This window comes from Jaculus jaculus, chromosome 19 (genome assembly GCF_020740685.1).
Source record: "Jaculus jaculus isolate mJacJac1 chromosome 19, mJacJac1.mat.Y.cur, whole genome shotgun sequence".
In the NCBI taxonomy this organism is placed as follows: domain Eukaryota; kingdom Metazoa; phylum Chordata; class Mammalia; order Rodentia; family Dipodidae; genus Jaculus; species Jaculus jaculus.
The window spans coordinates 57,270,289-57,294,576 of NC_059120.1; the positions used below are offsets into that span (position 1 = coordinate 57,270,289).

At 55.0% G+C, this 24,288-nt stretch overlaps 1 protein-coding gene across 1 annotated transcript; it reads left to right on the forward strand.

The window, feature by feature from the left end:
• The first annotated feature begins 1,169 nt into the window (after positions 1-1,169).
• Npr1 (natriuretic peptide receptor 1) lies at positions 1,170-21,554 on the forward strand. Its single transcript, XM_045138428.1, has 22 exons — positions 1,170-1,881; positions 3,044-3,243; positions 3,913-4,026; positions 4,436-4,571; positions 4,863-4,954; positions 5,612-5,747; positions 6,322-6,406; positions 7,655-7,775; positions 8,886-8,960; positions 9,182-9,259; positions 9,642-9,746; positions 10,010-10,081; positions 10,197-10,353; positions 11,516-11,671; positions 12,021-12,186; positions 14,109-14,255; positions 14,391-14,514; positions 14,641-14,709; positions 15,087-15,261; positions 15,619-15,717; positions 20,733-20,824; positions 20,940-21,554. Exons 1-22 carry the CDS (start codon positions 1,170-1,172, stop codon positions 21,000-21,002), a joined length of 3,174 nt encoding a protein of 1,057 aa, XP_044994363.1. The 3' UTR covers positions 21,003-21,554.
• The last annotated feature ends 2,734 nt before the right edge of the window (positions 21,555-24,288 follow it).

The window sequence follows — 24,288 nt, forward strand, 5'->3', positions numbered from 1 at the left end:
CCAGGTCACCCTCACCCACACCGCCCGGACGCTGGGCCGCGGGGAGGAGGGCGACCTCGGTGACCGCGCGGCGGGACGGGGTGTCCGGGTGTCCCAGACCGGGGTGGGGGCGGCTGCGGACGTCGGGGCCCGAAGAGGGAAGCGATCCAGGAGCGAGGGTTGGCTCTTCCGAGTCAGCAGTCACCCAGCCTGGGAGGGGACAACGCCCGCAGGGGGAGGGCTCGCCGCTGGGCTCCTGACTTCGTCATCCCCCTCCCCTTACTCCTGGACAGCCCGAGACTGGCGCGCGCCGGACGGACGGACGGACGGACAGACTGACGTCCCTGCTGGCGCACGTCTGAGGCGGGCGCTCACGCGGGGCCTCGAACTGAGACTCTCCTGCGGGTGCTTCCTGGGTCTCTCTCCCTTCCCTTTCCCGCCTTCACCCTCTCTCCTTTTCCTCCTTCCTTCTCTCTGTCTATACCTCTCTCACCCTCCCTTTTCCCTTTCTCCTCTCTCCCTCCTTTTTCTTTCTCCTCTCCCACCTTCTGTCTCTCCTTTCCTCCTCTCTCTCTCTATCTCCCTCCTCTCTCTCTCTCTCTCTCTCTCTCTCTCTCTCTCTCTCTCTCTCACACACACACACACACACGACAGTCCCCTCGGGTCTCTCCTCTCTCTCTCTCCCCCTCTCGACAGTCTCCTCTCTCTCTCTCTTTGGTTTTTCGAGGCAGGGTCTCACTATAGTCCAGGCTGACCTGGAATTCACTATGGAGTCTCAGGGTGGCCTGGAACTCTTGGCGATTCTCCTACCTCTGCCTCCTGAGTGCTGGGATTAAAGGCGTGCGCCACCACGCCCGGATCTCTCTCTCTCTCCCTCCCTCTCTCTCTCTCTCTCTCTCTCTCTCTCTCTCGACAGTGCCCTCGGGTCTCCGTCCTCCTGTCTCCTACCTGCTCTCCGCCGCGCCCTCGGTGCCGCGCCCAGCCTCTGGCGCTCGACGCGCCCGCGGGTCACCGCCCCCGGGGGGACACCGTGCCCGCCCGCCCGGGGTGTGTGTGCGCGCGCGCGCGTGTAGCGGGGATCGCCGCCCGCGGCCCCTCCTCCCGGCAGAGGCGGAGGGTTGGGGGTGCGTCTTCGGAGCCGGAGGACAGACCATGGTGCGCTCCGAGGCCGGCCGCGGGGCGCGCTGACCATGCCGGGGCCCCGGCGGCCGCGCGCGCTGCCGCTCCTGTTGCTGCTGTTGCTGCTGCCGCCGCCGCCGCTCCGGGGTGTCCTCGCGGGTGACCTGAAGGTGGCGGTGGTGCTGCCGCTGACCAACACCTCGTATCCGTGGTCGTGGGCACGCGTGGGGCCGGCCGTGGCGCTGGCCCTGGCGCGCGTAAAAGCGCGGGGCGATCTGCCTCGCGGCTGGACGGTGCGCACGGTGCTGGGCAGCAGCGAGGACGCGACGGGCGTGTGTTCGGACACGGCCGCGCCGCTGGCCGCCGTGGACCTCAAGTGGGAGCACAGTCCCGCCGTGTTCCTGGGGCCCGGCTGCGTGTACGCCGCAGCCCCCGTGGCTCGCTTCACGGCGCACTGGAGAGTACCTCTGCTGACCGCCGGGGCGCCGGCGCTGGGCTTCGCGGCCAAGGACGAGTACCCGCTGATGACCCGCGCCGGACCCAGCCACGCCAAGCTCGGAGAGTTCGTGGCCGCGCTGCACCGCCGCCTGCGCTGGCAGCACCGGGCGCTCGTGCTCTACGCCTACCGGCCAGGCGACGACCGCTCCTGCTTCTTCCTCGTGGAGGGGCTGTACCTGCGCGTCCGAGAGCGCCTCAACATCACCGTGGACCACGTGGAGTTCGCCGAGGATGACCGCGACCACTACGCCATGTTGCTGCGCACCGTGCAGCGCAAGGGTCGAGGTGGGAGCCCTGCGCACCCCGCCCCCCCCCCAAAGTCCAGCTGCACGGACCAAAGCGCTGGGCAACCTCTCTCCCTCTCTCTCTCTCTCTTTCTCTCTCTCTCTCTCCCTCTCTCTTTCTCGCTCGCTCGCTCTCCTCCCCATCTACTTCCCTCTCTTCCATCAGTCTCCTCTCCTGCCCTCCCCCCAACTTGCCTAATTAACTCCAGGGGACTAAAGGCCATTTCTAAGCCTGGTGTGGTGACGCAAGCCTTTCATCCTAGCTGGCAGGAGGCAGAGGCCTTTAATCGCACACTCGATGTAAGTTCGAGTCCAGCCTTAGACTACATAGTGCATTCCAGCTCAGCCTGGGCTACAGTGAGACCTTACCTGGGGCGCGGGGAGGGGGCCGTTCTAGCACTGAGGTTAATTTCCCGCCTTCCCTCCCCCCCCCCAGTTTTCCATTCTTCTATAGCCTTTTCCCCTCCTCCAGCTTCTCCTTCCATTGTTCCCACCAGATTCTCACTGGTCCATCCCCTTACCAGCTGACCTTCTCTCCCTGTCTCCAGCTCTGCTTCTAACCCTTACAGTCCTGGCACCTCCTTCTCCCACCCTTCCCCACCTCCTACCAACACCCAGGCTGAGGCAGGAGTTGCCATTTAACTACTGGCAGCTCAGAATTCCCTGCCCTGGACTCAGATTCCTCCTCTTCTCCTTTTCTTCCTCTCTGTTTATATATATATATATTGAGAGGGAGAAAGAGGCAGAGAGAGGGAGAGAATGGGCGCACCAGGGCCTCCCCAGTCACTGCAAACGAACTCCAGATGCATGCGCCACTTTGTGCATCTGGCTTATGTGGGTCCTGGGGAATGGAACCAGGATCCTTTGGCTTTGCAGGCAAATGCCTTAACCGCTAAGCTATCTCTCCAGCCTATATATATATACATCTACATTAAACTTTTATGTATTTGCGCGAGAGAGAGAATGGGCACGCCAGGACCTCCAGCTGCTGCAAATGAACTCCAAATGCGTGCACCACCTGTGTAACTGACTTATGTGGGTCCTGGGGGAATCGAACCTGGGTCCTTTGGCTTTGTAGGCAAGCACCTTAACCAATAAGCCATCCCTCCAGCCCATTCCTCCCTTTCTTACCCCTGCTCTCTCTGCCTCCCCTTCCTCCCCAGTGATCTACATCTGCAGCTCCCCCGATGCCTTCAGGACCCTGATGCTTCTGGCACTGGACGCCGGCCTGAGTGGGGAGGAGTATGTTTTCTTCCACCTGGATGTGTTTGGGCAAAGCCTGAAGGGCACTCGTGGCCCTGCCTCCCCAAGACCCTGGGAGAGAAAGGATGGGCAGGATGGCCGTGCCCACCAGGCCTTTAAGGTGAGCATTGGGGTTTGAAGCCCAGGCGTGAGACTCTGAGCTGATGACACATTGTTTCTGGGCACTAAACCCTTGAGGGGAAAACTGCCCCTCCCAGGCAAGGTCACAGTCTAGCCCAGGCTGATCTGGAATTCACTCTGTAGTCCCAGGCTAGAAAACTGGTTCTTGATGTTCATTATTGAGCAATAAACTCCGTTGAACTTGGGGGTTTCAGAGTCAGAAGATAACAGAATAGAAAAGTGGAAGGGCAAGCCGGGCGCGGTGGCGCACATCTTTAATCGCACACTTGGGAGGCAGAGGTAGGAGAATCGCTGTGAGTTCTAAGCCACCCTGAGACTACATAGTGAAGTCCAGGTCAGCCTGAGCTAGAGTGAGACCCTACCTCGAAAAAAAAACAAATTCAAAGAAAGAAAAGTAGACGCGCAGCCTAATCCCAGCACTCGGGAGGCAGAGGTAGGAGGATCACTGTGAGTTCGAGGCCAGCCTGAGACCACATAGTAAATTCCAGGTCAGGCTGGGCTAGTGACACCCTACCTTGAATAAAGGAAAATAAAAGTGGGAAGACATTAAAGACCATAGGCTGGACAGGAATGAAGTCCCTTGCTCAAGAGCAAGTGCCACCTCACGCGTGACACGGGTCCCCTTTCCACTGACCGACCCCTTTCTTAGGCTGCCAAAATCATTACGTACAAAGAGCCAGACAACCCTGAGTACGTGGAGTTCCTGAAACAACTGAAACTCTTGGCTTACGAGCAGTTCAACGTCACCATGGAAGACAGCCTGGTAGGAGGGGTCCTGGGACCCTTCAGCGTGGAACTCCGGCCCCTGCTTCATGGCTCTGCCACTCTCTGTCCTGTCCTCTAGCCATTCCTGTAGTCCTCCGCGCCCCTCAGCTCCTTCCCTGTCGTTTCCCTGTCTCTCCCGATGATGGAGGGGGACAACGGCAAGTTCAACCCCTGAACCTGAGCTCCTCGTCAGGAAGATGGGGAAGCTACGTCCTGCCTTACCCGCCCAGCATGGTTCCGAGTGGTGATCAGTGGTGGATGTGACGAGACTGTTTAAGTAGAAACACGTCTCCGAGGTGGCTGTTGTTTTGCACGTCCTTCTGAGCTCCTGTTCCCTCCATAGCACCTCGCTGTCACTCTGAGCCCTTCCTCTACCCGCCCTGAGTGGGCTCCGCTTGTCCCAACAGGAGAACACCATCCCAGCGTCCTTCCACGACGGGCTCCTGCTCTACGTCCAGGCAGTGACGGAGACTCTGGCCCACGGGGGAACCGTCACTGATGGGGAGGACATCACTCAGCGGATGTGGAACCGAAGCTTCCAAGGTTAGTGACTGGAAAGAGCTAGAATGGACTGCTTGGTGGTGGTGGGGGGGTGCTCCAGGAGGGGGGCATGAGAGGCCTGCAGCCTCGCAGTACAGGTTGACCGTGGCTCAGGCCCGTCTTTCCATGCCTTCTGCGAGCAATCGCCACAGACTCCTCCAGGCCCTCCTCCCTCATTGCCCATCAAGTCCTGTGCGCCCAGTGTCCTCACTCCTGCTGCAACATGTCCCTTCCCTTCATATCGGAACTTGGCAGTCTGGAAACACAGCAGCCGTCTCCCCTCCATATCCCCAGGTGTGACCGGATACCTGAAAATCGATAGCAATGGAGATCGGGAGACTGACTTCTCCCTCTGGGATATGGAGCCTGAGACTGGCACCTTCAGGGTAAGTTTGTTCGTGTAACTAGAAGGCAGTGCCAATGCAGGATGATGTCTTACCCTCCTACAGCCCTGGCAAGTCTCTACTTAGGAGAACCCTAGATAAGACAGATCCAGCTACAGTCTAGAGAGCAGCCAAAATGAATACTGCAAACTCCAGATGCGTGCACCACCTGTGTATCTGACTTACGTGGGTCCTGGGGAATTGAGCCTGGGTCCTTGGGCTTTGCAGGCAAATGCCTTAACCACTAAGCCATCTCTCCCTCTTCTGGGTAGTTTTAAGTCAGGCGGATCCTCATCCTAGCAAAGACAGATTCAAGACCAGCTTGTGTCAGTGCAGCGAGGACAGGAAGGGACTGAGGTCAGATCATCCAGGGAACGCTTCCTGGGGGAGGCGTACAGGTATTAGGCCCAGGTGTGTGGATTGAGTGGCTGTGCCTCAACCAACATCATAAACTCATTGCTGCGTGTGGGGATGGTGTTTCCTTTCAGAGGTTTCTTTTGAGTAGTATTCAAGTTCATGCCCTTTAGTATCATGGATGTGGGCTTTGAAGTGTGTGTATCGTCACAGCAGGAGCCAAGATAGAGACAGAGCTGGGCCAGTGAGAGGCAGGACGGAGCTGGGGGCTTCAGGCAGGCGCGCCCCACTCCCACTCTCCCCCAGGTCGCACTGAACTACAATGGGACTTCCCAAGAGCTGGTGGCTGTGTCGGAGCGCAAACTCTACTGGCCCCTGGGGTACCCGCCTCCTGACATCCCCAAATGTGGATTTGACAACGAGGACCCAGCCTGCAGCCGAGGTGACTGGCCCCTATTCTGGAGTCATTGCCTGCTCCCTAGGGGAGTTAAAGGGACGCCCCATTCGTTCTTTTCTTTTCTTCTCTTTTCTTTCCCTTTCTCCCTTCCTTTCCCCCTTCTCCCTTCCCCCTCCCCCCCTCTTCTTCTCTTTCTTTCTTTCTTTCTTTCTTTCTTTCTTTCTTTCTTTCTTTTTTTTTTCGAGGTAGGGTCTCACTCTAGCCCAGGCTGACCTGGAACTCACTATGGAGTCTCAAGGTGGCCTCAAACTCACAGCAGTCCTCCTACCTCTACCTCCCGAGGGCTGGGATTAAAGGCGTGCGCCACCACGCCGGGCCTTTCTTTCTTTCTTTGTGGTTTTTTTCGTGGTAGGGTCTTGCTCTAGCCCAGGCTGACCTGGAATTCACTGTGGAGTCTCAGGGTGGCCTCGAACTCACAGCAATCCTCCCTCCTCTGTCTCCTGAGTGCTGGGACTAAAGGCGTGCACCACCACTCCCGGCCTGACTTTTCTTCATCTATTTCCCTTCTTCCAAGAGTCTAACCCAAATCTCTGTGCCACACTTGGATTCTCTCCCGCAGACCACTGGTCGGCTCTGGAGATACTGGCTCTGGTGGGCAGCCTGGCCCTGCTGTGCTTTCTGGTGGTGTCCTTCTTCATATACAAGTAAGCGACGGAGGCTGGGGGACAAAGAACCAACCACAGAGCAGGTGACAGGGACCCTGGGAGAAGAAGGGGCAGCAGGAGAAGTTTGAGGGAGGAGGAACAGAAAACATTAACTGTCCATGGGATGTGAGGAGAGACGAGGGGGAGCGGGGAGAGGTGGACGGGGATGAGGGTGGCCTGAGAGGAAGCCCTGGGTGGGAAAGGGACACCTATTTAAATTTCCCTGGGGGAAAAAATATTTCCCCGGAGAGGAGGTACTGGCTCCAGACAGGGGATCAGAATGCAGACTGGGTCCTCATTGTCAAAACTGCATCGAGAGATGTCAGAGAGACCAGAGAAGTTGAGGAGTGACATCATAGCAGAGTGGATTTCTGGCTGTTCCAAGGCCAGGTGGGACGCTATGGCTCAAAACTTCGGGAATTGGGCCCCGATAAGTCGAGCCTGGACAAGGCGTCCCGCTGTGGACCAGGTGCTGACCACAAAATAGAGAAGAGGGATGAGCGAGCCCTACCCTTGCCCTCCAGTGCAGTCAGAACTGAAAGCACATGGGCTGTGAAGCCTTAAGACCCAGGTTCGATTCTCCAGGTCCCACGTAAGCCAGATGCACGTGGTGGTACATGTGTCTGGAGTTTGTTTGCAGTCGCTAGAGGCCCTGGTGCACCCATCCTCTCTCTCTCTCCTCTCTCTGTCTCAGATAAAAATAAATTTAAAAAGAGGTGGGTGTGGTAGCACACGCCTTTAATCCCAGCACTTGGGAGGCAGAGATAGGAAGATCACTGTGAGTTTGAGGTCACCCTGTGAATTCCGGGTCAGCCTGACTACAGTGAAATCCTACCTTGAAAAACCAAGGAAAAAGAAAGAAAGAAAGAAAGAAAGAAAGAAAGAAAGAAAGAAAGAAAGAAAGAAAGAAAGAAAAGGAGCACAGGAGAAGATAAGGAAACAGGAAGGAGGAGGAGGGGAGACAGAGCAGGCACTGTGACTGGCACTTCCACCAGCGGATCTTTTCTTTCTTATAACAGTTAGGAACGAGGTAGATAGATATGGAGGGTCCCATTTCCAACAGAGACTAGCACGTGACTACCCTATGGTCACCCCATGAGGCAGAATTTCTCCCGGGGCCTCCTGACCCTCAGCCCAGGGAACAGAACAGAATCATCTCTTAGCACATGGAGTATCCCAGGGCTCTGAAGGGGGGCTGCTAAGCACCCCATCAGGGTCAGGGGCTCAGGTGGAGGCTTCATACCCCAGGAAGATGCAGCTGGAGAAGGAACTGGCTTCGGAGCTGTGGCGGGTGCGCTGGGAAGACGTGCAGCCCAGCAGCCTAGAGAGGCACCTCCGGAGCGCAGGCAGCCGGCTGACCCTGAGCGGGGTGAGGACACTGCTGTTCACGGGGAACGGAAGGGGTCTGGGGCCCAAGGGCAGTGCCTGATAAATTAGGTGGTGGAAAAAATAAAAGAAAATAAAAAAAGCCGAGCGTGGTGGCGCACGCCTTTAATCCCAGCACTCTGGAGGCCGAGGTAGGAGGATCGCTGTGAGTTTGAGGCCACCCTGGGACTACATAGAGAATTCCAGGTCAGCCTGAGCTAAAGTGAGACCTTACCTCAAAAAACCAAATAAAATAAATTAGGTGGTGGTTCTAAACTAAGCGAGGTGGGGCACATCTAGAACCCCAGCACTCTGGAGGATAGGGCAGGAAGGTTGCTAAGCCTTCAGGGCCAGTGTGGGTGACAGAGTGAGACCCTGTCTCGGACACATAGACATGCCACACGAAACAGTTCTGCTGGGCATGGTGGCTGGGTAGGAGGATCGCTGTGAGTTTGAGGCCAGCCTGAGACTCCATAGTGAATTCCAGGTCAGCCTGGGCTAGAGCAAGACCTTACCTTTGAGGAAAAAAAAAAAAAGAACAAAAATACAGTTCTATCCCCAGCTCTGCTTCCAGTTTCTGAGACTACTGATGATGACTACATCTATAAAGCCTCCCTCACAGGCCTCTTTCAATGGACAAAGGAGCTAATATAAGTGAACATCGAAATATGAAATAAGTAGCCAGGCGTGGTGGCACACACCTTTAATCCCAGCACTTGGGAGGCAGAGGTAGGAGGATTGCTGTGAGTTCGAGGCCACCCTGAGACTACATAGTGAATTCCAGGTCAGCCTGGGCTAGAGTGAGACCCTACCTTGAAAAAACATAACAAAATGGTGAGCCTGGCATGGTGACGCACGTCTTTAATTCCAGCACTTGGGAGGCAGAGTTAGGAGGATCACCATGAGTTCAAGACCACCCTGAGACTACATAGTGAATTACAGGTTAGTCTGAGCTAGAGTGAGACCCTACCTCAAAAAACAAAACAAAGCAAAAAAAAGTCAAAATAAGAAGGTAACACAGATAGAGGCCAGGAGATCAGAGACCAGAGCTCCAGCTCCCCGGACGTAGACTCGACCCTGGGCTGACTGTTCCTTCTGCTGTCCGTCCCTGCAGAGAGGCTCCAATTATGGCTCCCTGCTAACCACAGAGGGCCAGTTTCAAGTCTTTGCCAAGACAGCGTACTATAAGGTGGGCCTGGGGCCAGGACTGGTGGGGAGGGGGTGTGCTCTGAGGACCGAGGGAGGGTCCTGAAGTAAGCTGTCCAGAGCACGGGGGGGGGGGGTGTCCAAGGGGCAGGGGTGCGTTATTGGGAACAGATGGGGGTTCTGGGAGTAGGGTCATCCGTCTGGAGCAGGTGGACTTCCCGGGCTCCCCCCCACCCCAACAAGAAGTCTCCATTCCTTGCTCAGGGTAACCTTGTGGCTGTGAAACGCGTGAACCGGAAACGCATTGAGCTGACGCGAAAAGTCCTGTTCGAGCTAAAGCATGTAATGTGGAGCGGTCTGGGAAGGACTCCGTGGGGGTGCCAGGGAGGGTGGCCAACAGCAGAGCTGGTTACGGAGGGGTCTGTGGGCCTGGGGTGGTGCCCTTACATCTTGTGCGTGTGTGTGTGTGGGGGGGGATCAACTGTCAGAGGAGATGCAAGATCACTGAGGATTCCCTAGGAAGGTCCTTGAAGAGCCATACAAACCGAGGGCCAGAGAACGTGGGTGCCAAGGGAGGAGGGAGCAGATTCCAGGAAGCGTGACTGACAGTCACCAGAGAGGTCCCCGGTGGTGTCTGTAGAAAATGGATAAGGAGTTTAGGGGGAGGGGTCTCTGAGGCCAGGTGCGAAGTCTATCAGTCTCCTGACGCTGCTCCTGCCAGCAGATGCGGGATGTGCAGAATGAGCACTTGACCAGGTTTGTGGGCGCCTGCACGGACCCCCCCAACATCTGCATCCTCACAGAGTACTGTCCCCGTGGGAGTCTGCAGGTGAATGAGACAAGGGGGCTGGGGTCTTGAAGCCCGGGTTCTAGCCCTGGTTCTTCCCCGAGTGGCTCTAGACGCCTAAGGAAGCTCCCCTCTTTCTGGCCATTCTTGGCCTTGTCTGTAAAACAGGAGTTGGGGGGGGCGGGGCGGGGCGGTAATGACTCTAGATTAATTCCAGAGTGTCATCGTCTACTAGTTGATGTCAGTAGGTCCCTTGCCCCCTCCTCCCGCTCTCGGGGGGGTTCTGACTCTCGCCGCCCCGGCAGGACATTCTGGAGAACGAGAGCATCACTTTGGACTGGATGTTCCGGTTCTCGCTCACCAACGACATTGTCAAGGTAGGCCAGGGGAAGTCACTGCTGGGTGTCTGTGAAGACCTGGGCATGCTTCTCCTTGGGCCTTGGATGTGGTTCCCACTCATACCCAAGACCTCTGGCTCCCCGAATTTCCCAGGGAATGCTGTTTCTACACAATGGGGCTATCTGTTCTCATGGGAACCTCAAGTCATCCAACTGCGTGGTGGACGGGCGCTTCGTGCTCAAGATCACCGACTATGGGCTGGAGAGCTTCAGGGACCCTGAGCCAGAGCACGGACACACCCTCTTCGCCAGTGAGCCTGACTCTCCACTCCTAAGCCCTGTTTCCACGCATAGCCTAGCAGGGAAACTGAGGCACGACCTTGGCTGGGCTTACCTATGCTTCACCTGCCCCCAGACTCAACTCTCATCAGTGAAATGGAGGCATCAGGCTCAGTGGTCTCCAGAGCATTTTAGCTCTCAAGGCTGTGTGACATGTCCAGGCCAGTCCCAGCCTCATTCCAAGCTTTTCTTTCCTTCCTTCCTCCTTTCCTCTCTCTCTCTCTCTCTCTCTCTCTCTCTGTCTCTCTGTCTCTCTCTCTCTTTCTTTTTCCAAGGTGGGGTTTCACTGCAGCCCAGGGTGACCTGAAGCTCACTCTGTAGTCTCAGGGTAGCCTCAAAGTCACAGCAATTCTTCTGCCTCTGCCTCCCGAGTGCTGTGATCAGAGGCGTGCGCCACCACGCCTTGCTCCAAGCTTTGCTGAACACTCCTCCTGAAACTTTCTTTTCTCTAACGTTATCACACTATTCTATGTTACTCTTTTTTAATTTAATTAATTAATTTATTTATTTTTGAGGTAGGGTCTCACTCTAGCCCAGACTGACCTGAAACTCTATAGTTCCAGGCTGGCCTTAAACTCACCATGACCCTCCTATCCCTGTCTCCCAAGTACTGGGATTAAAGGCGCTCAACTTTCTATTTTACTTCCCCCCCCCCCAGGCAGGGTGTCACTCTAGTCCAGGCTGACCTGGGATTCGCTATGTATTCTCAAGGTGGCCTCAAACTCACAGGGATTCTTCTATCTCTGCCTCCCAACTGCTGGGATTAAAGGCATGCACCACGCATGGCTTATTTTACTTTTATTATAATTTTTATTATTATATTATTATTTTGCCATGAGATACAATATTTATTTGTTTTTATCTTATTTTATTATTATTTTTATTTTTTGAGATAGGGTCTCACTCTAGCCCAGGCTGACAGGGAACTCACTATGTAGTCTCAGGGTGGCCTCGAACTCACGGCGATCCTCCTACCTCTACCTCCCGGGTGCTGGGATTAAAGGCGTGCGCCACCACGCCCGGCTACAATATTTATTTGTTAGGTCCTTTTTCCTTTCCCCACCAAAATGTAAACCTCCTTATCCCTTGGCCTTGGGGCCCTCAGTCCTGTGACTCCTAATCTCTGACCCACAGAAAAGTTGTGGACAGCCCCTGAGCTCCTTCGAATGGCATCCCCCCCTGCTCGGGGGTCCCAGGCCGGCGACGTGTACAGCTTTGGTGTCATCCTTCAGGAGATTGCCCTGAGAAATGGGGTCTTCCACGTGGAAGGGTTGGACCTCAGCCCCAAAGGTGAGAGGAGCCCCTGATCCCCAGCCGCGGTCGGTCTCAACGAGCCCCGCCTCCAGGAAGAGGGACTGTGGGAGCCTCGGGCTGCGGGCCGCTGCCCCCCACCCTGTGCTCTGGTCCCAGAGTGCCCCCGGCTCGCTGCCCCCCGGCTCGCTGCCCCCGGCTCGCTGCCCCCGGCTCGCTGCCCCCGGCTCGCTGCCCCCCGGCTCGCTGCCCCCGGCTCGCTGCCCCCGGCTCGCTGCCCCCCGGCTCGCTGCCCCCGGCTCGCTGCCCCCCGGCTCGCTGCCCCCGGCTCGCTGCCCCGCGGGCTCTGGGCAACGCCTCCCCTGAGCCCCGTCCCTCCCCCACGCAGAGATCGTCGAGCGTGTGACTCGGGGTGAGCAGCCCCCCTTTCGGCCCTCCCCGGCCCTGCACTGCCACTTGGAGCTCGGGCAGCTGATGCAACGGTGCTGGGCTGAGGAGCCGCAGGAGAGGCCGCCCTTCCAGCAGATCCGCCTGGCGCTGCGCAAGTTTAACAGGTCGCTGGTGTCGGGGGACTTCTCCCCCTCCCGCCCCTCCCCACCACAACTACCGTAAACCCCCGCTTAAGTCTGTCCCCAGAGTGGCGGGGGAGGGGAGGGGGGATATCCACCGCAGTCTGTGCTAGCCTCACAGGGGTCTGCTGCCCCCCCCACCTTCTCGGTAACTATGCCAGCCCCTTCATGCACCCACGTTGGAACCCCGCCCGCTTCCTGCCCACTCTCTTCCCTGAGCCTTCCACTTTGCAGTGATATGTACACAGGCCACAACCCCAGCGCCCCCCAACTCCTCCCCAAAACCTCAGCCTTGCTCAGACTTTCCCCCCCCCCAGCCCAGTGTCTCCAGTTCCCTGTGTGCCCACTGGGGTCCAGTCCCCCTAGACACGCCCCTCTACTGCCCATCCGTCCCCAGGCAATTCCTCTCCACGCGCCTCCTTACAACTCACTCGTTGCACAAGAACACAAAAAGTATCCGTATTGTAAGCTTCATATTTCACTCTGTCATCTCAGAGATGAACTCATCTCTCTTCCGGGCTCTTCTGCTTTCTTACCACTACCCCCTTGGGTATCTCGTCCTGACCCTCTGCAATGTGGGTGGGCTGACACGAAGTTTGGGAAGGAAGGAGCTGGGTCTGGTGGCACAAGGTTATAATCTCCGTGATATGGGAGACAGGACGCTCCCAAGCCTGCGTGAGCCTTGGAGAGAATTCTAGGCCAGCTCTGGCAACTTAGAACCTGTCTCAAAAATAGAGAGCTATACATAGTGGCGACAGCTCCGTAGCATAGCACTTGTCTGGCACGCAGGAGGCCCTAGGTTCAGTCCCTAGTCGTACAAAAATATGTTTTTTCTTTAGAGGAATGATCTCACGCTAGCCCAGGCTGACCTGGAATTCACTCTGCAGTCTCAGGGTGGCCTCCAACTTACAGCGATCCTCCTACCTCTGCCTTCTGAGTGCTGAGATGAAAGGCGTGTGCCACCGTGCCCGACTTAAAAATAAATGTATTTTAAATGCCTGGGGTCTGGAGTGATGGCTTAGTGGTTAAGGATCTTGTCTGTGAAGGATCCGGATTTGATTCCCCAGGACCCATGTAAGACTGATGCACAAGGTAGCAAATGTGTCTGGAATTCGTTTGCACTGGCTGGACACCCTGGCATACTCATTTCTCTTCTCTCTCCCTCCCTCTCAAATAAATAAAAGTATTTTTATTATTATGTTTTAATTTTTTTATTTTAATTAATTTTTGTTTTGTTTTTTTTGAGATAGGGTTTCACTCTAGCCCAGGCTGATGTAGAACTCACTATGTGGTCTCAGGGTGGCCTTGAACTCACGGCAATCCTCCTACCTCTGCCTTCCAAGTGCTGGGATTAAAGGTGTGCACCACCACTCCTGGCTATTTATTTATTTATTGGGGGGGGGGGAGAGAATGGGCTTACCAGGATCTGTAGCCACTTCAAACGAACTCCAGACACATGTGCCACCATGTGCATCTGGCTTACATAGGACCTGGAGAAATCAAACCTGGGTCATTAGGCTTCGCAGGCAATGTGCCTTAATTTCCCAGCCATCTCTCCAGCCCCGAAATAACATATTAAAAATGGGGTGGGGGAGGGAGAAGGGCTGGAGAGACAGCTTGGTGGTTAAGCCTTTTGCCTGCAAAGCCAAAGGACCCTAGTTCGCTTCCCCAGGACCCATGTTAGCCAGATGCACAAGGGGGCGCGCGCATCTTGAGTTCCTTTGCAGTGGCTGGAAGCCCTGGCGCGCCCATTCTCTCTCTCTCTCTCTCTCTCTCTCTCTCCCTCTCTCTCTGCCTCTTTCCCTCTCTCAAATAAATAAAGGGAAACAAAAGCCTGGGTCGGGCGAGCGGCTGAGTGCGGGCACAGCAGTCCGCGCAGCTCACCAGTCGCTGCCCGGGGCCCGCAGGGAGCACAGGGGCAACATTCTGGACAACCTGCTGTCGCGCATGGAGCAGTACGCAGACACCCTGGAGGAGCTGGTGGAGGAGCGCACGCAGGCCTACCTGGAGGAGAAGCGCAAGGCCGAGGCCCTGCTGTACCAGATCCTGCCGCAGTGAGTGTCCCCACCGCGCGCGGGAGCGCGCACACACATGCACACGCGTGCACACACACACGTGCACGCGCGCGCGCGCACGCACACCCCGCCCAGGGCCTGTCCCGTCTTACCGCGCGTGCCCTCCCCCCTCAGCTCCGTGGCTGAGCAGCTGAAGCGCGGTGAGACGGTTCAAGCGGAGGCTTTTGACAGCGTGACCATCTACTTCAGTGACATCGTGGGCTTCACGGCCCTGTCGGCCGAGAGCACGCCCATGCAGGTGAGCCGAGGGTCACCCACGGGTGACAGGCCAGGCGGGCCGGCCTGGCCCTGCGGATCGCGGTTTCCAGTTGCCACCCGTTCCGTTTGCATTTCCATTCCAGCTGCAATCTCTTGCTTTTTCCAGGTGGTGACTCTACTCAATGACCTCTATACCTGTTTCGACGCTGTCATAGACAACTTTGATGTGTACAAGGTGAGGGATGGGAAGGGACAGGACCAGATTGCACACAGAATGGCAGAGGAGGCCAGGGGACATGGGCAGAGAGTGACCTAGGGGAGCCCAGCGTGGTGGCACACACCTTACATGCCCGCACTCGGGAGACACAGGTAGGAAGGTCGCCGTGAGTTCGAGGCCACCCTGAGACTACAGAGTGAATTCCAGGTCAGCCTGGGCTAGAGTGAGACCCTACCTCGCAAGAAAAAAAAAAAGAAGAAGAAGAAAAAGAGAGTGAGGTGGCGAGGATGGGGGATGGGCACGGGCAGGCTTATGAGGAACAGAATGACAGTGTAAGGTGGTGATACAGGGAGGGTTCCAGCCTTCCCGGCTCCATTCTTTTGGCGCCTTCACAGGTGGAGACTATAGGTGATGCCTACATGGTGGTATCAGGGCTGCCCGTGCGGAACGGGCAGCTCCATGCCCGCGAGGTGGCCCGCATGGCACTTGCGCTCCTGGATGCTGTGCGCTCCTTCCGCATCCGCCATCGGCCTCAGGAGCAGCTGCGTTTGCGCATTGGCATCCACACAGGTGAGGCCAACAAAGGCTTCAGGGAGCAGATCTGGGAGGCTGGAGCTAGGAAACAAAAGATTTGTCACTGCCCAATTCTTTTTTTTGGGGGGGGGAGGGGGTTTCGAGGTAGGGTCTCACTCTAGCACAGGCTGACCTGGAATTCGCTATGTATCCTCAGGGTGGCCTCGAACTCGTGGTGACCCTCCTACCTCTGCCTCACGAGTGCTGGGATTAAAGGCCATGCGCCACCACACCCAATTCTTATATATATACTGGGACCTCATATCCCACCGCCTGCCTTGCCTGTTGCACCCCTTAACTCCCTCCTCCTGGATCCTGCTGAGGGGGTCTGTTCCCTCCCATCTCCCCTCCTAGGACCCGTGTGTGCTGGTGTCGTGGGGCTGAAGATGCCCCGGTACTGCCTCTTCGGGGACACAGTGAACACGGCCTCAAGAATGGAGTCCAATGGGGAAGGTAGAACGCCCCTCCTGGAGGGAGAGGGCAAGGCAGCTCACCAAGGCATTCTGCCCCTGCTTATGCCTGTCCAGGCCCTGAGCTACATCCAGCCTTCTCTTCTCCTCCTCTCCTCTTGCCTTCTCATATTAGTTACAAACTGAAAATGTCAGCCTATAATCCCAGCAGTCAGAAGGTAGAGGCAGGAGGAACACGGGTGCAAGGCCAGCCAGCATCAGCTACATATGGAGTTCAAGGCCAACCACTACATGGGCTACATGAGACTCCGTCTCAAAGGAAATCTATCATAAGTCAAAAATGCATTTAGGTAGGGTCTCGCTGTGGCTCAGGCTGACCTGGAATTCACTATGTAGTCTCAGGGTGGCCTCGAACTCATGGCGATCTTCCTACCTCTGCCTCCCAAGTGCTAGGATTAAAGGTGTGTGCCACCACGCCCAGCTTTAAGAAATATATATTTAAAGGCTGGAGGAGTAGCTCAGCGTTTAAGGCTGATCTGGAACTCACTCTGTATTCCCAGGCTGATCTCGAACTTACAATGATGCTCCTACCTCTGCCTCTGGAGTGCTGTGATTAAAGGTGTATGCCACCACCACATCTGGCCGTTTTATTTATTTTTATTTATTAGATACAAAGGAAGGGAGGGAGGGGGAGACAGAGAGAGGGAGAGAAGGCGTACTAGGGCCTCTAGCCACCGCAAACAAATTCCAGATGTATGCGCCATGATGTGCATCCGGCTTACATGGAACCTGGAGAATCAAAACTGGGTCCTTAGGCTTCGCAGGCAAGCGCCTTAACTGCTAAGCCATCTCTCCAGCCCTGGCCTATTTATAATTCCATTACTCAGGAGGCTGAGGTAGGAGGAGTGCTGTGAGTTTGAGGCCAGCCTAGGGCTACAGAGTGAGTCAGCCTGGGCTAGAGTGAGGCCTTATGCCTTGAAACCACACGTGCACACACATACACACGCACACACACACACACCAAAACCAAACCTAGTACAACCCTGGGCCTGGGAAATGCTTGTTCCCGTCCCTTTCCGTGGTCTTGGTTTCTGTTTCTCTTCTGTCTGTTGGGCTTTTGTTGCTGTCATTGTGTATTTTCCTAAAAGTTTTATTTTTATTTATGAGGGACAGAGAGAGGGAAGGAGAGAGAGATTGAGAGAGAGACAGAGAGAGAGAATGGGTGTGCCAGGCCTCTAGCCGCTGCAAACGAACTCTAGACGCATGTGCCACCTTGTGCATCTGGTTTACCTGGGAACTAGAGACTCGAACCTGGGTCCTTAGGCTTTGTAGGCAAATGCTTTCTTAACTGCTAAGCCATCTCTCCAGCTCAGCTTTTTGTTGTTGTTGTTGTTGTTGTTTGTTTGTTTGTTTGCTTTTGAGACAATGTCTCAGGCAGCACGGGATGACTTTGAAGTCCTGACTCAGTGTTTTGTTTTTTGTTTTTTTGTGTGTGTTTGGGTCTCACTCTAGTCCAGGCTGAGCTGGAATTCACTATGTGGTCTCAGGGTAACCTTGAACTCATGGTGATCCTCTCTCTCTCTCTCTCTCTCTATATATATATATATATATATTTTTTTTTTTTTTTTTTTTTTTCTTTAAGATAACCTTGCTATAAAGCACAAGGTGTTCTCAAACTGAAGGCAATCCCCCTGTAGCAAGTGCTCGGATTCCAGATGTACCCCACCATGCTCAGCTTCCTGCTGGATCTGACACAATTCAATTCAATGTGCATTTACTGAACAGTTAGCAAGTGCCAGGCCAAGAGTTAGCTGGGGAAGCCCCAGTGGAGCCACGGGGAGGAGGGCTGCTTGGAATCCAGCTGCACCGTTCCAGAGAGTTCTATGCAGCAGCTGCTCCTCGGGCCCCTGTTTGGGGCCGTGTGGTAGGAGAGCGTCTCTCTGAGGGCCGTCCCTCAAGGAACACATTCTCAGAAGTGAATGAGTCAACGGCACAGGACACCAGGCAGCAGTAAGGTCATGAGTTGAGAGAGTGGCCCCAGCAGGGGTGTGGGAAGTGCGGCTCCCAGCCCGGCCCTGACCTGGACAGCTCAGGCAGACCTCCTGCCCCTAAGCCTGAGTTCTGGAGGCAGAAAGGAGAGCACTGAGCAGGCAAGCCGGTGGCGGGCTCCTGCCGGTTCCAGCCTACAGACTGAAACTATGTCTCCAAAAGAAAGAAAGAAAGAAAAAAAAAAGCAATCAACCAAAAAGAAGGAGCCAGGTGTGGTGGTACATGCCTGTAAGGCCAGCGCTTGGGAGCCAGAAGCAGAGGCAGGAGGAGGAAGGATCACTGCCAAGTCAAGGTCAGCCTGGTTTCCAAAGTGAGTTCTAGGCCAGCCAAGACCCCACCTCCAAAAAAAAAAAATTATTTTTATTTTTATTTTTGCCAGGCATGGTGGTGCACGCCTTTAACCCCAGCACTCAGGTGGTAGAGGTAGGAGAATCACTGTGAGTTCAAGGCCATCCTGAGACTGAATAGTGATGTCCAGGTTAGCCTGGGCTACAGTGAAACCCTACCTTGAAAAATAACAACAACAAAAAGGTTTATTTATGTGTGTGTGTGTGTGTGTGTGTGTGTGTGTGTGTGTGTGTGTGTTTTTAAAGGAGGCTGTAGAGATGGCTCAGATATTAAGGCATTGGCCTGCAAAGTGTAATAACCTGGGTTTGATTCCTCAGTACCCACATAAAGCCAGATGTACAAAGAGAGGCACATGCATTTGGAGTTGCAGCAGCTAGAGGTCCTGGTGTACCCCTTCTCTCTGTCCGTCTCTCTGCTTGCAAATAAATAAATAAATAATGTTTTTTAAAAGAGAAAAAGGTATTGAGTCAGTTAACAATGATAGCAACAATTTATATATTTCCTAGGTGTCACTTTATTTATTTACTTATTTATTTATTTATTGGTTTTTTGAGGTAGGATCTTGTTCTAGCCCAGGCTGACCTGGAATTCACTATGTAGTCTTAGGGCGGCCTCGAACTCACTGCGATCACTCTACCTCCGCCTCCCTAGAACTGGATCTAAAGGCGCGTGCTACCATGCCTGGCTTTGTGTGTGTGTGTGTGTGTATGTGTGTGTGCGCGTGTGTCAGGGTCTCCCTCTATCCCTGACTAACTGACCTGGAACTCACTCTGTAGCCCCAGGCTGGCCTCGAACTCAACTCTTGGTAATCGGCCTACCTCAACCTCCTGAGTGCTGACATTTTATCTAGATACTTTGTGAATGTCTTATATTACTTGAGATGCTGGAGATCTAAGCCAGATGCATGTTAAATTCAATCCTCATGAGGGGTTTAAATTCTCTAGCTCCTAAGTAAGACGCTGCACTTTCTGTGAAGCTGGGCGAGACTCCAGAGCAGGGCTGTGGCCAGCAGTCATGTGTGGCCACTGACCACTTAAAAGGAGTGCAGCAGCCGGGCGTGGTGGCTCACGCCCACCTTCAGTCCCAGCACTGCAGAGACGCTACCTTGAAGAAAAAATGTGTTTAGTGAGCTTGGCTTCCTCTTTCTTTTTTTGGCGGGGGGGGGGGGGGGGGTTCAAGGTAGGGTCTCACTCTAGCCCAGGCTGATCTGTAATTCACTCTGTAGTGTCAGTGTGGCCTCGAACTCATGGCGATCCTCCTCCCTCTGCATCCTGAGGGCTGGGATCAAAGATGTCCACCACCACGCCCGGCTTAGTGAGCTTGGGATGCAGCTCAGTGAGTAGCGCGCTTGCCTCACACCCACGGAGTCCTGGGTTCCGTCTCCAACACTGAATGCAACCAGGCATCAGGTGGAACAGGCGTATAACCCAGCATACTACAGGAAGAAGAGGCAAGACAATCAGAAGTTTAAGGAGCCGGGCGTGGTGGCGCACGCCTTTAATCCCAGCACTCGGGAGGCAGAGGTAGGAGGATCGCTGAGAGTTCGAGGCCATCCTGAGACACCATAGTGAATTCCAGGTCAGCCTGAGCCAGAGTGAGACCCTACCTTGAAAAACCAAAAAAAAAAAAGAAGCTTAAGGATATTATTGAGAATTTTAGGCCAGCCAGGATATTTGACCCTGTCAAAGAAGGAAAAAAAAGGGGGGAGGGCTGGAGAGATGGCTTAGTGGTAAAGCACTTGCCTGTGAAGCCTAAGGACCCCGGTTCAAGGCTCAATTCCCCAGGACCCATGTAAGACAGATGTACAAGGTGGCACACGCCTCTGGAGTTCATTTACAGTGCCTGGAGTCCTTGGTGTGTCCATTCTCTCTCTCTCTCTCTCCCTCTTTCTCTCTGTCCGTCGGTCTCAAATCAATAAAAATAAAAAAGAAAATAAAAAAAAAGAAAAGGGCCAGATTTGGTGGTGCACGCCTTTAATCCCAGCACTTGGGAAGCAGAGGTAAGAGGATCACCATGAATTCAAGGCCACTCTCTGAGACTACATAGTGAATTCCAGGTCAGCCTGGGCTATAGCAAGGCCCTACCTCAAAAAAACAAAACAAAACAAAAAAACCAGGCGTGGTGGCGCAGGCCTTTAATCCCAGCACTTGGGAGGCAGAGGTGGGAGGATCATTGAGAGTTCGAGGTCACCCTGAGACTACATAGTTAATTCCAGATCAGCGTGGACCAGAGTGAGACCCTATCTCAAAACTCCCCCCCCAAAAAAGGGGAGGGGCGCTGGAGAAATGGCTTAGCAGTTAAGGTGCATGCCTGCAAAGCCTAAGGATCCAGGTTGGACTCTCCAGGTCCCACGAAGGCCAGATGCACATGGTGGCACCTGTGTCTGGAGTTTCTTTGTAGTGGCTGGAAGCCCTGGCCACTCACTCGCTCTCTCTCCTTCTCTCTCTGTCTCTAATAAATAAATAAAAATAAATCTTTTTTTAAAAAGCCAATATAGTCCCAGATTACATGGTCAAGGAGGGCCTTGTAGGAATTCAGATGTTTCCTGAGCCAGGGAAGGAGGGCTAGCAGCTATGCCACCCCACATTCCCTGCTCATGTCTGCCTGGACCTTCCCGCTCCCATCCCGACCCTCACCTTTCTTCTCCCCTGTCCTACCCAGCCCTGAAGATCCACTTGTCTTCTGAGACCAAGGCCGTCCTGGAGGAGTTTGATGGCTTCGAGCTGGAGCTGCGAGGGGACGTGGAGATGAAGGTGAAGGAAGAGGCTCGTGCCCTCACCCCCCTGGGGCCCCTTCCTTCCCTAAGCCCATCACCTGACTTGGAAAGTGCTGCTTCCCACCCCGGCCTCCTCTTTCTGTTTCCTCCAGGGCAAAGGCAAGGTTCGGACCTACTGGCTCCTGGGGGAGCGTGGGTGCAGCACCCAAGGCTGACCTGCCTTCCTTGCCGTCCCTCCTCATCTCCTTTCCTGTGCCAGAGATGTCAGAGGTGTGCCCACCCTTTACCTCTCCTGTGGCGGCCCCACCACTGTGGAAGGATGGGAGTGCCTGAGCTGTCTCCCAGTGGGGTCACCAGGTGTGCCCTGAGAGTGGAAGAGGAAGGAGAGAGGCCTCAGCGCTCGCGGGGCTCACCCAACGACACAGTCACCCATAGTGGCACGCGTGTGGGCACGCAACCCCAGCCTCACCCTTCTCCGGGCTGGTCGGAACGACGAAGGAAATTCCGTACCCTCTTCCCTCCGCCTTGCTCCGCCGTGACTTTTATTGGGAAAGAATTTACTACTTGATGGAGGAATGTGAAGAGACTCCAGGTGAATGGGCGGGGTGGGGCAGCCCAGGTCTGGGCCTAGCCCGCGTAGCCCACAAATCTCACCCCTGCCCCCAGCTCCCCACCGATGGACACACTGCAGTGAGGAGAGAAGAGGGGCGGTGAGCCCTCGAACCTTGCTTCTCCTTTCAGCAGAGACCAGTAAAGTCTTAATTTCAGTGATAGTGTCTCTTCTTGAGGGAGACAGAGCCATGGTCTGTCTTCAGCCTCTGCTTCCAATACCCCTTCTCCAGCCGCGTCTTTTAGGGCCAGGTTGTGGTCACCTTCAACTATTCAACTAGCTCACTGTCTTTCTTTCGTTCGTTCTTTTTTTTGTTCTTTCCTTTTTTGGATCTTCAAGGTAGGGTTTCACTCTAGCCCAAGCTGACCTGGAATTCACTCTGTGGTATGGCAATTCTTTCTTCCCCTCCCACTCCATTCCCTTTATCTGCAGCCAAATATGAATTTGCCTCTCCGGGGGGGCTAAGGAGATATCTATGTATGTATATGTATAGGGTATATGTATAGAATGCTTGCTTATGGTACACAGAACCCTTGGTTCCATACGTAGCACCTCATAAACCAAGCATGGTGGCACAAAGCCACAATCGCAGCATTTGGGAGGGGAACACAGGAAAATCAGAAGTTCAAGGACATTCTGGACTATGGAGCTAGAGGCCAGCTTGGGCTACAGAAGCCTGTATTAAAAAAAAAAAAAAAAACAAGAGCACCCAGTATGGTGGAGCACGCCTTTAATCCCAGCTCTTGGGAAGCAGAGGTAGGAGGATCTCTGTGAGTTCCACGGGAGACGACATAGTGGATCCCAGGTCAGCACCTGGGCTATAGTGAGACCCTGCCTCAAAAATCCAAAAGGAAAAAAAAAAAAAAAAGGCCTGAAAGCTGGACAAAACTCTTCCTTTTTTAGCTTCTGGAGCCACCTGCTCCTGCCTTCCCTAGGCAGGCAGGAATGTGGGGGAGAGACGTTGTGGTTCCACCTCCCCCACAGGGAAGGAAAGTGCCAGGCATTGCTTCAGGGCCATCCATCACATGCAGACAGGCCTCTCCCATGACCCCCTGGCCTCTTCTCGAAAGCCATGCCAATAGGACCTGGAGGTAAAGATGGCCCATCACCACTGGCCCCTCAGGAGGTCTGGCTACAAGGCAGTCATTCCCGACCCAGCAGAGGTGGTCTGGGGGGGGTGGGGGGCAGCAAGCTTCTTGTCTGCTGACGTCTGAGGTTCTGTGCTTCCTGCCCACCCTTTTTGGCTCCAGTCAGGTTTTGATTTATTGGGAGAGGAAGCTTGCCTGGTCAAGCTGTTTTCACCAGCCAAGAGTGAATATGAAAACTTCAGCGAGAGGCCTAAAGGATGTTGACTCCCATGGCCCCCAGTGCCTCCCCCAGGACACAAGCACACGCACACACACGCGCACACCCACACACACGCGCGCACACACTCAGCCAGCTCCCAAAGGAGGCGCTTGGGACCAGAGAACTGCGGGGCCTACGAAGGTGGATCGCGGCGGTGGGGGCGGGAACACCTACAGCGACTTCGGGTTTGGGGGGGCAGGAAGACAGGGATGAGGTTGGGGGGGCGGGGCGGGGAGCTGGGTGACCTGGGAGCTCCTGCAAGACAATTCCAGGAAGTGGCCGGTCAGATCCTCTGGGGCAGCCTGGCTCCACGGCGGGGCCACCGGGAGAGGAGGTGGCTGGGAGGGGGGCCCCAGGACACCGCCAAAGGAGCGGATGATTTCAGCAGTTCCAGAGCTTTCACTGGAACCGAAGAGACTTCCTTCCGCAGATAGCCACCGGCGGCCCCCCCCACCCGGTTCCCTCACCGCCCCCTTAAAGCCAGGAAGACCTGGGAAAGCCATTAGGAAGGGGAGGGAGGGTAGGAGGCAGCTATAATGCTGTGGGTGGGGCAGGGGGGCACATCCACTTGTGAATCCCCCCATTCACACACACACATGTGGGAGGGGCTGTCTAGCCTCAGAGTTTTCCCCACCCAGAAAGCAGGTTTTGGGGGGGGCGGGCGGTGAGGGTCACCGGGTTTCCCCTAGAGTGTGATAAGAGCAGTAACTGCAGCAATCGTTGGCATTCAGCTGTGCCTTGCAGTGCACAAAGCCTCCCACATCTATGAGCTCATCAGACCACGTGACACCTGGAAGAGAGGTCCTCCTCCCCCCCCCCCCGCACTGAGCAGGCGCCCAACTGGGGGGCAGGAAGGCTCCCCCTCACCCCCCCCCCCGCAGGCCTGGGGAGGCCAGGACCTGGAAAAATTCCAGCAAGCACCCTCCCTCACTCCCAGCGTGTTTTCTCTTACGTCAAAACCCTTGGGTGATTTATCATGGCAGTGCATTTAGCAATCGTCGTGAAAAAGTGATTTCTACTTTTTAGGACAAATCTTTGAACTCTGGAGCTAGGGAGATGATGGTGCAGGGGTTAAAGGTGCTTGCTTGTGGGCTGGAGAGATGGCTTAGCGGTTAAGGCGCGCTTGCCTGTGAAGCCTAAGGACCCAGGTTTGATTCACCAGTGCCCATGTAAAGCCCAAGTGCTGCAGGCTCCTAGTTTGTTTGCAGCGGCTGGAGGCCCCGGTTGCCCATTCTCTCCCTCTCTCTCAAATAAATAAATAATACTTAAAGAAAAAATAAAGAAGGTGCTTGCTTGTAAAACGTGCTGGATGAGGGTCACTTCCTCAGCACCCAAGAAAAGCTGGATTCAAAGTGGCCCATGCATCTGTGATCCCCATGCACTTACAATGGGAGGCAGAGCTAGGAGAATCTGAAGCTATCAGGCCAGCTAGTCCGACATTCCTTTACAGTCTAACGGTTTGCTTGCCCCCAGGTGGAAAACCTGTCTCAAAGAAGGTGGGGCATAGGCACCTCAAGGTTGTTTCTCCCCTGACCTCCACACCA

Bases quoted from the DNA above. Each gene is read 5' to 3' on its own strand.
- Npr1 (XM_045138428.1), top strand. From the start codon at position 1,170: ATGCCGGGGCCCCGGCGGCCGCGCGCGCTGCCGCTCCTGTTGCTGCTG. The intron at 6,407-7,654 runs GTAAGCGACGGA...TTCATACCCCAG, and splicing joins GTGTCCTTCTTCATATACAA to GAAGATGCAGCTGGAGAAGG. The intron at 12,187-14,108 runs GTCGCTGGTGTC...CGGGGCCCGCAG, and splicing joins GCGCTGCGCAAGTTTAACAG to GGAGCACAGGGGCAACATTC.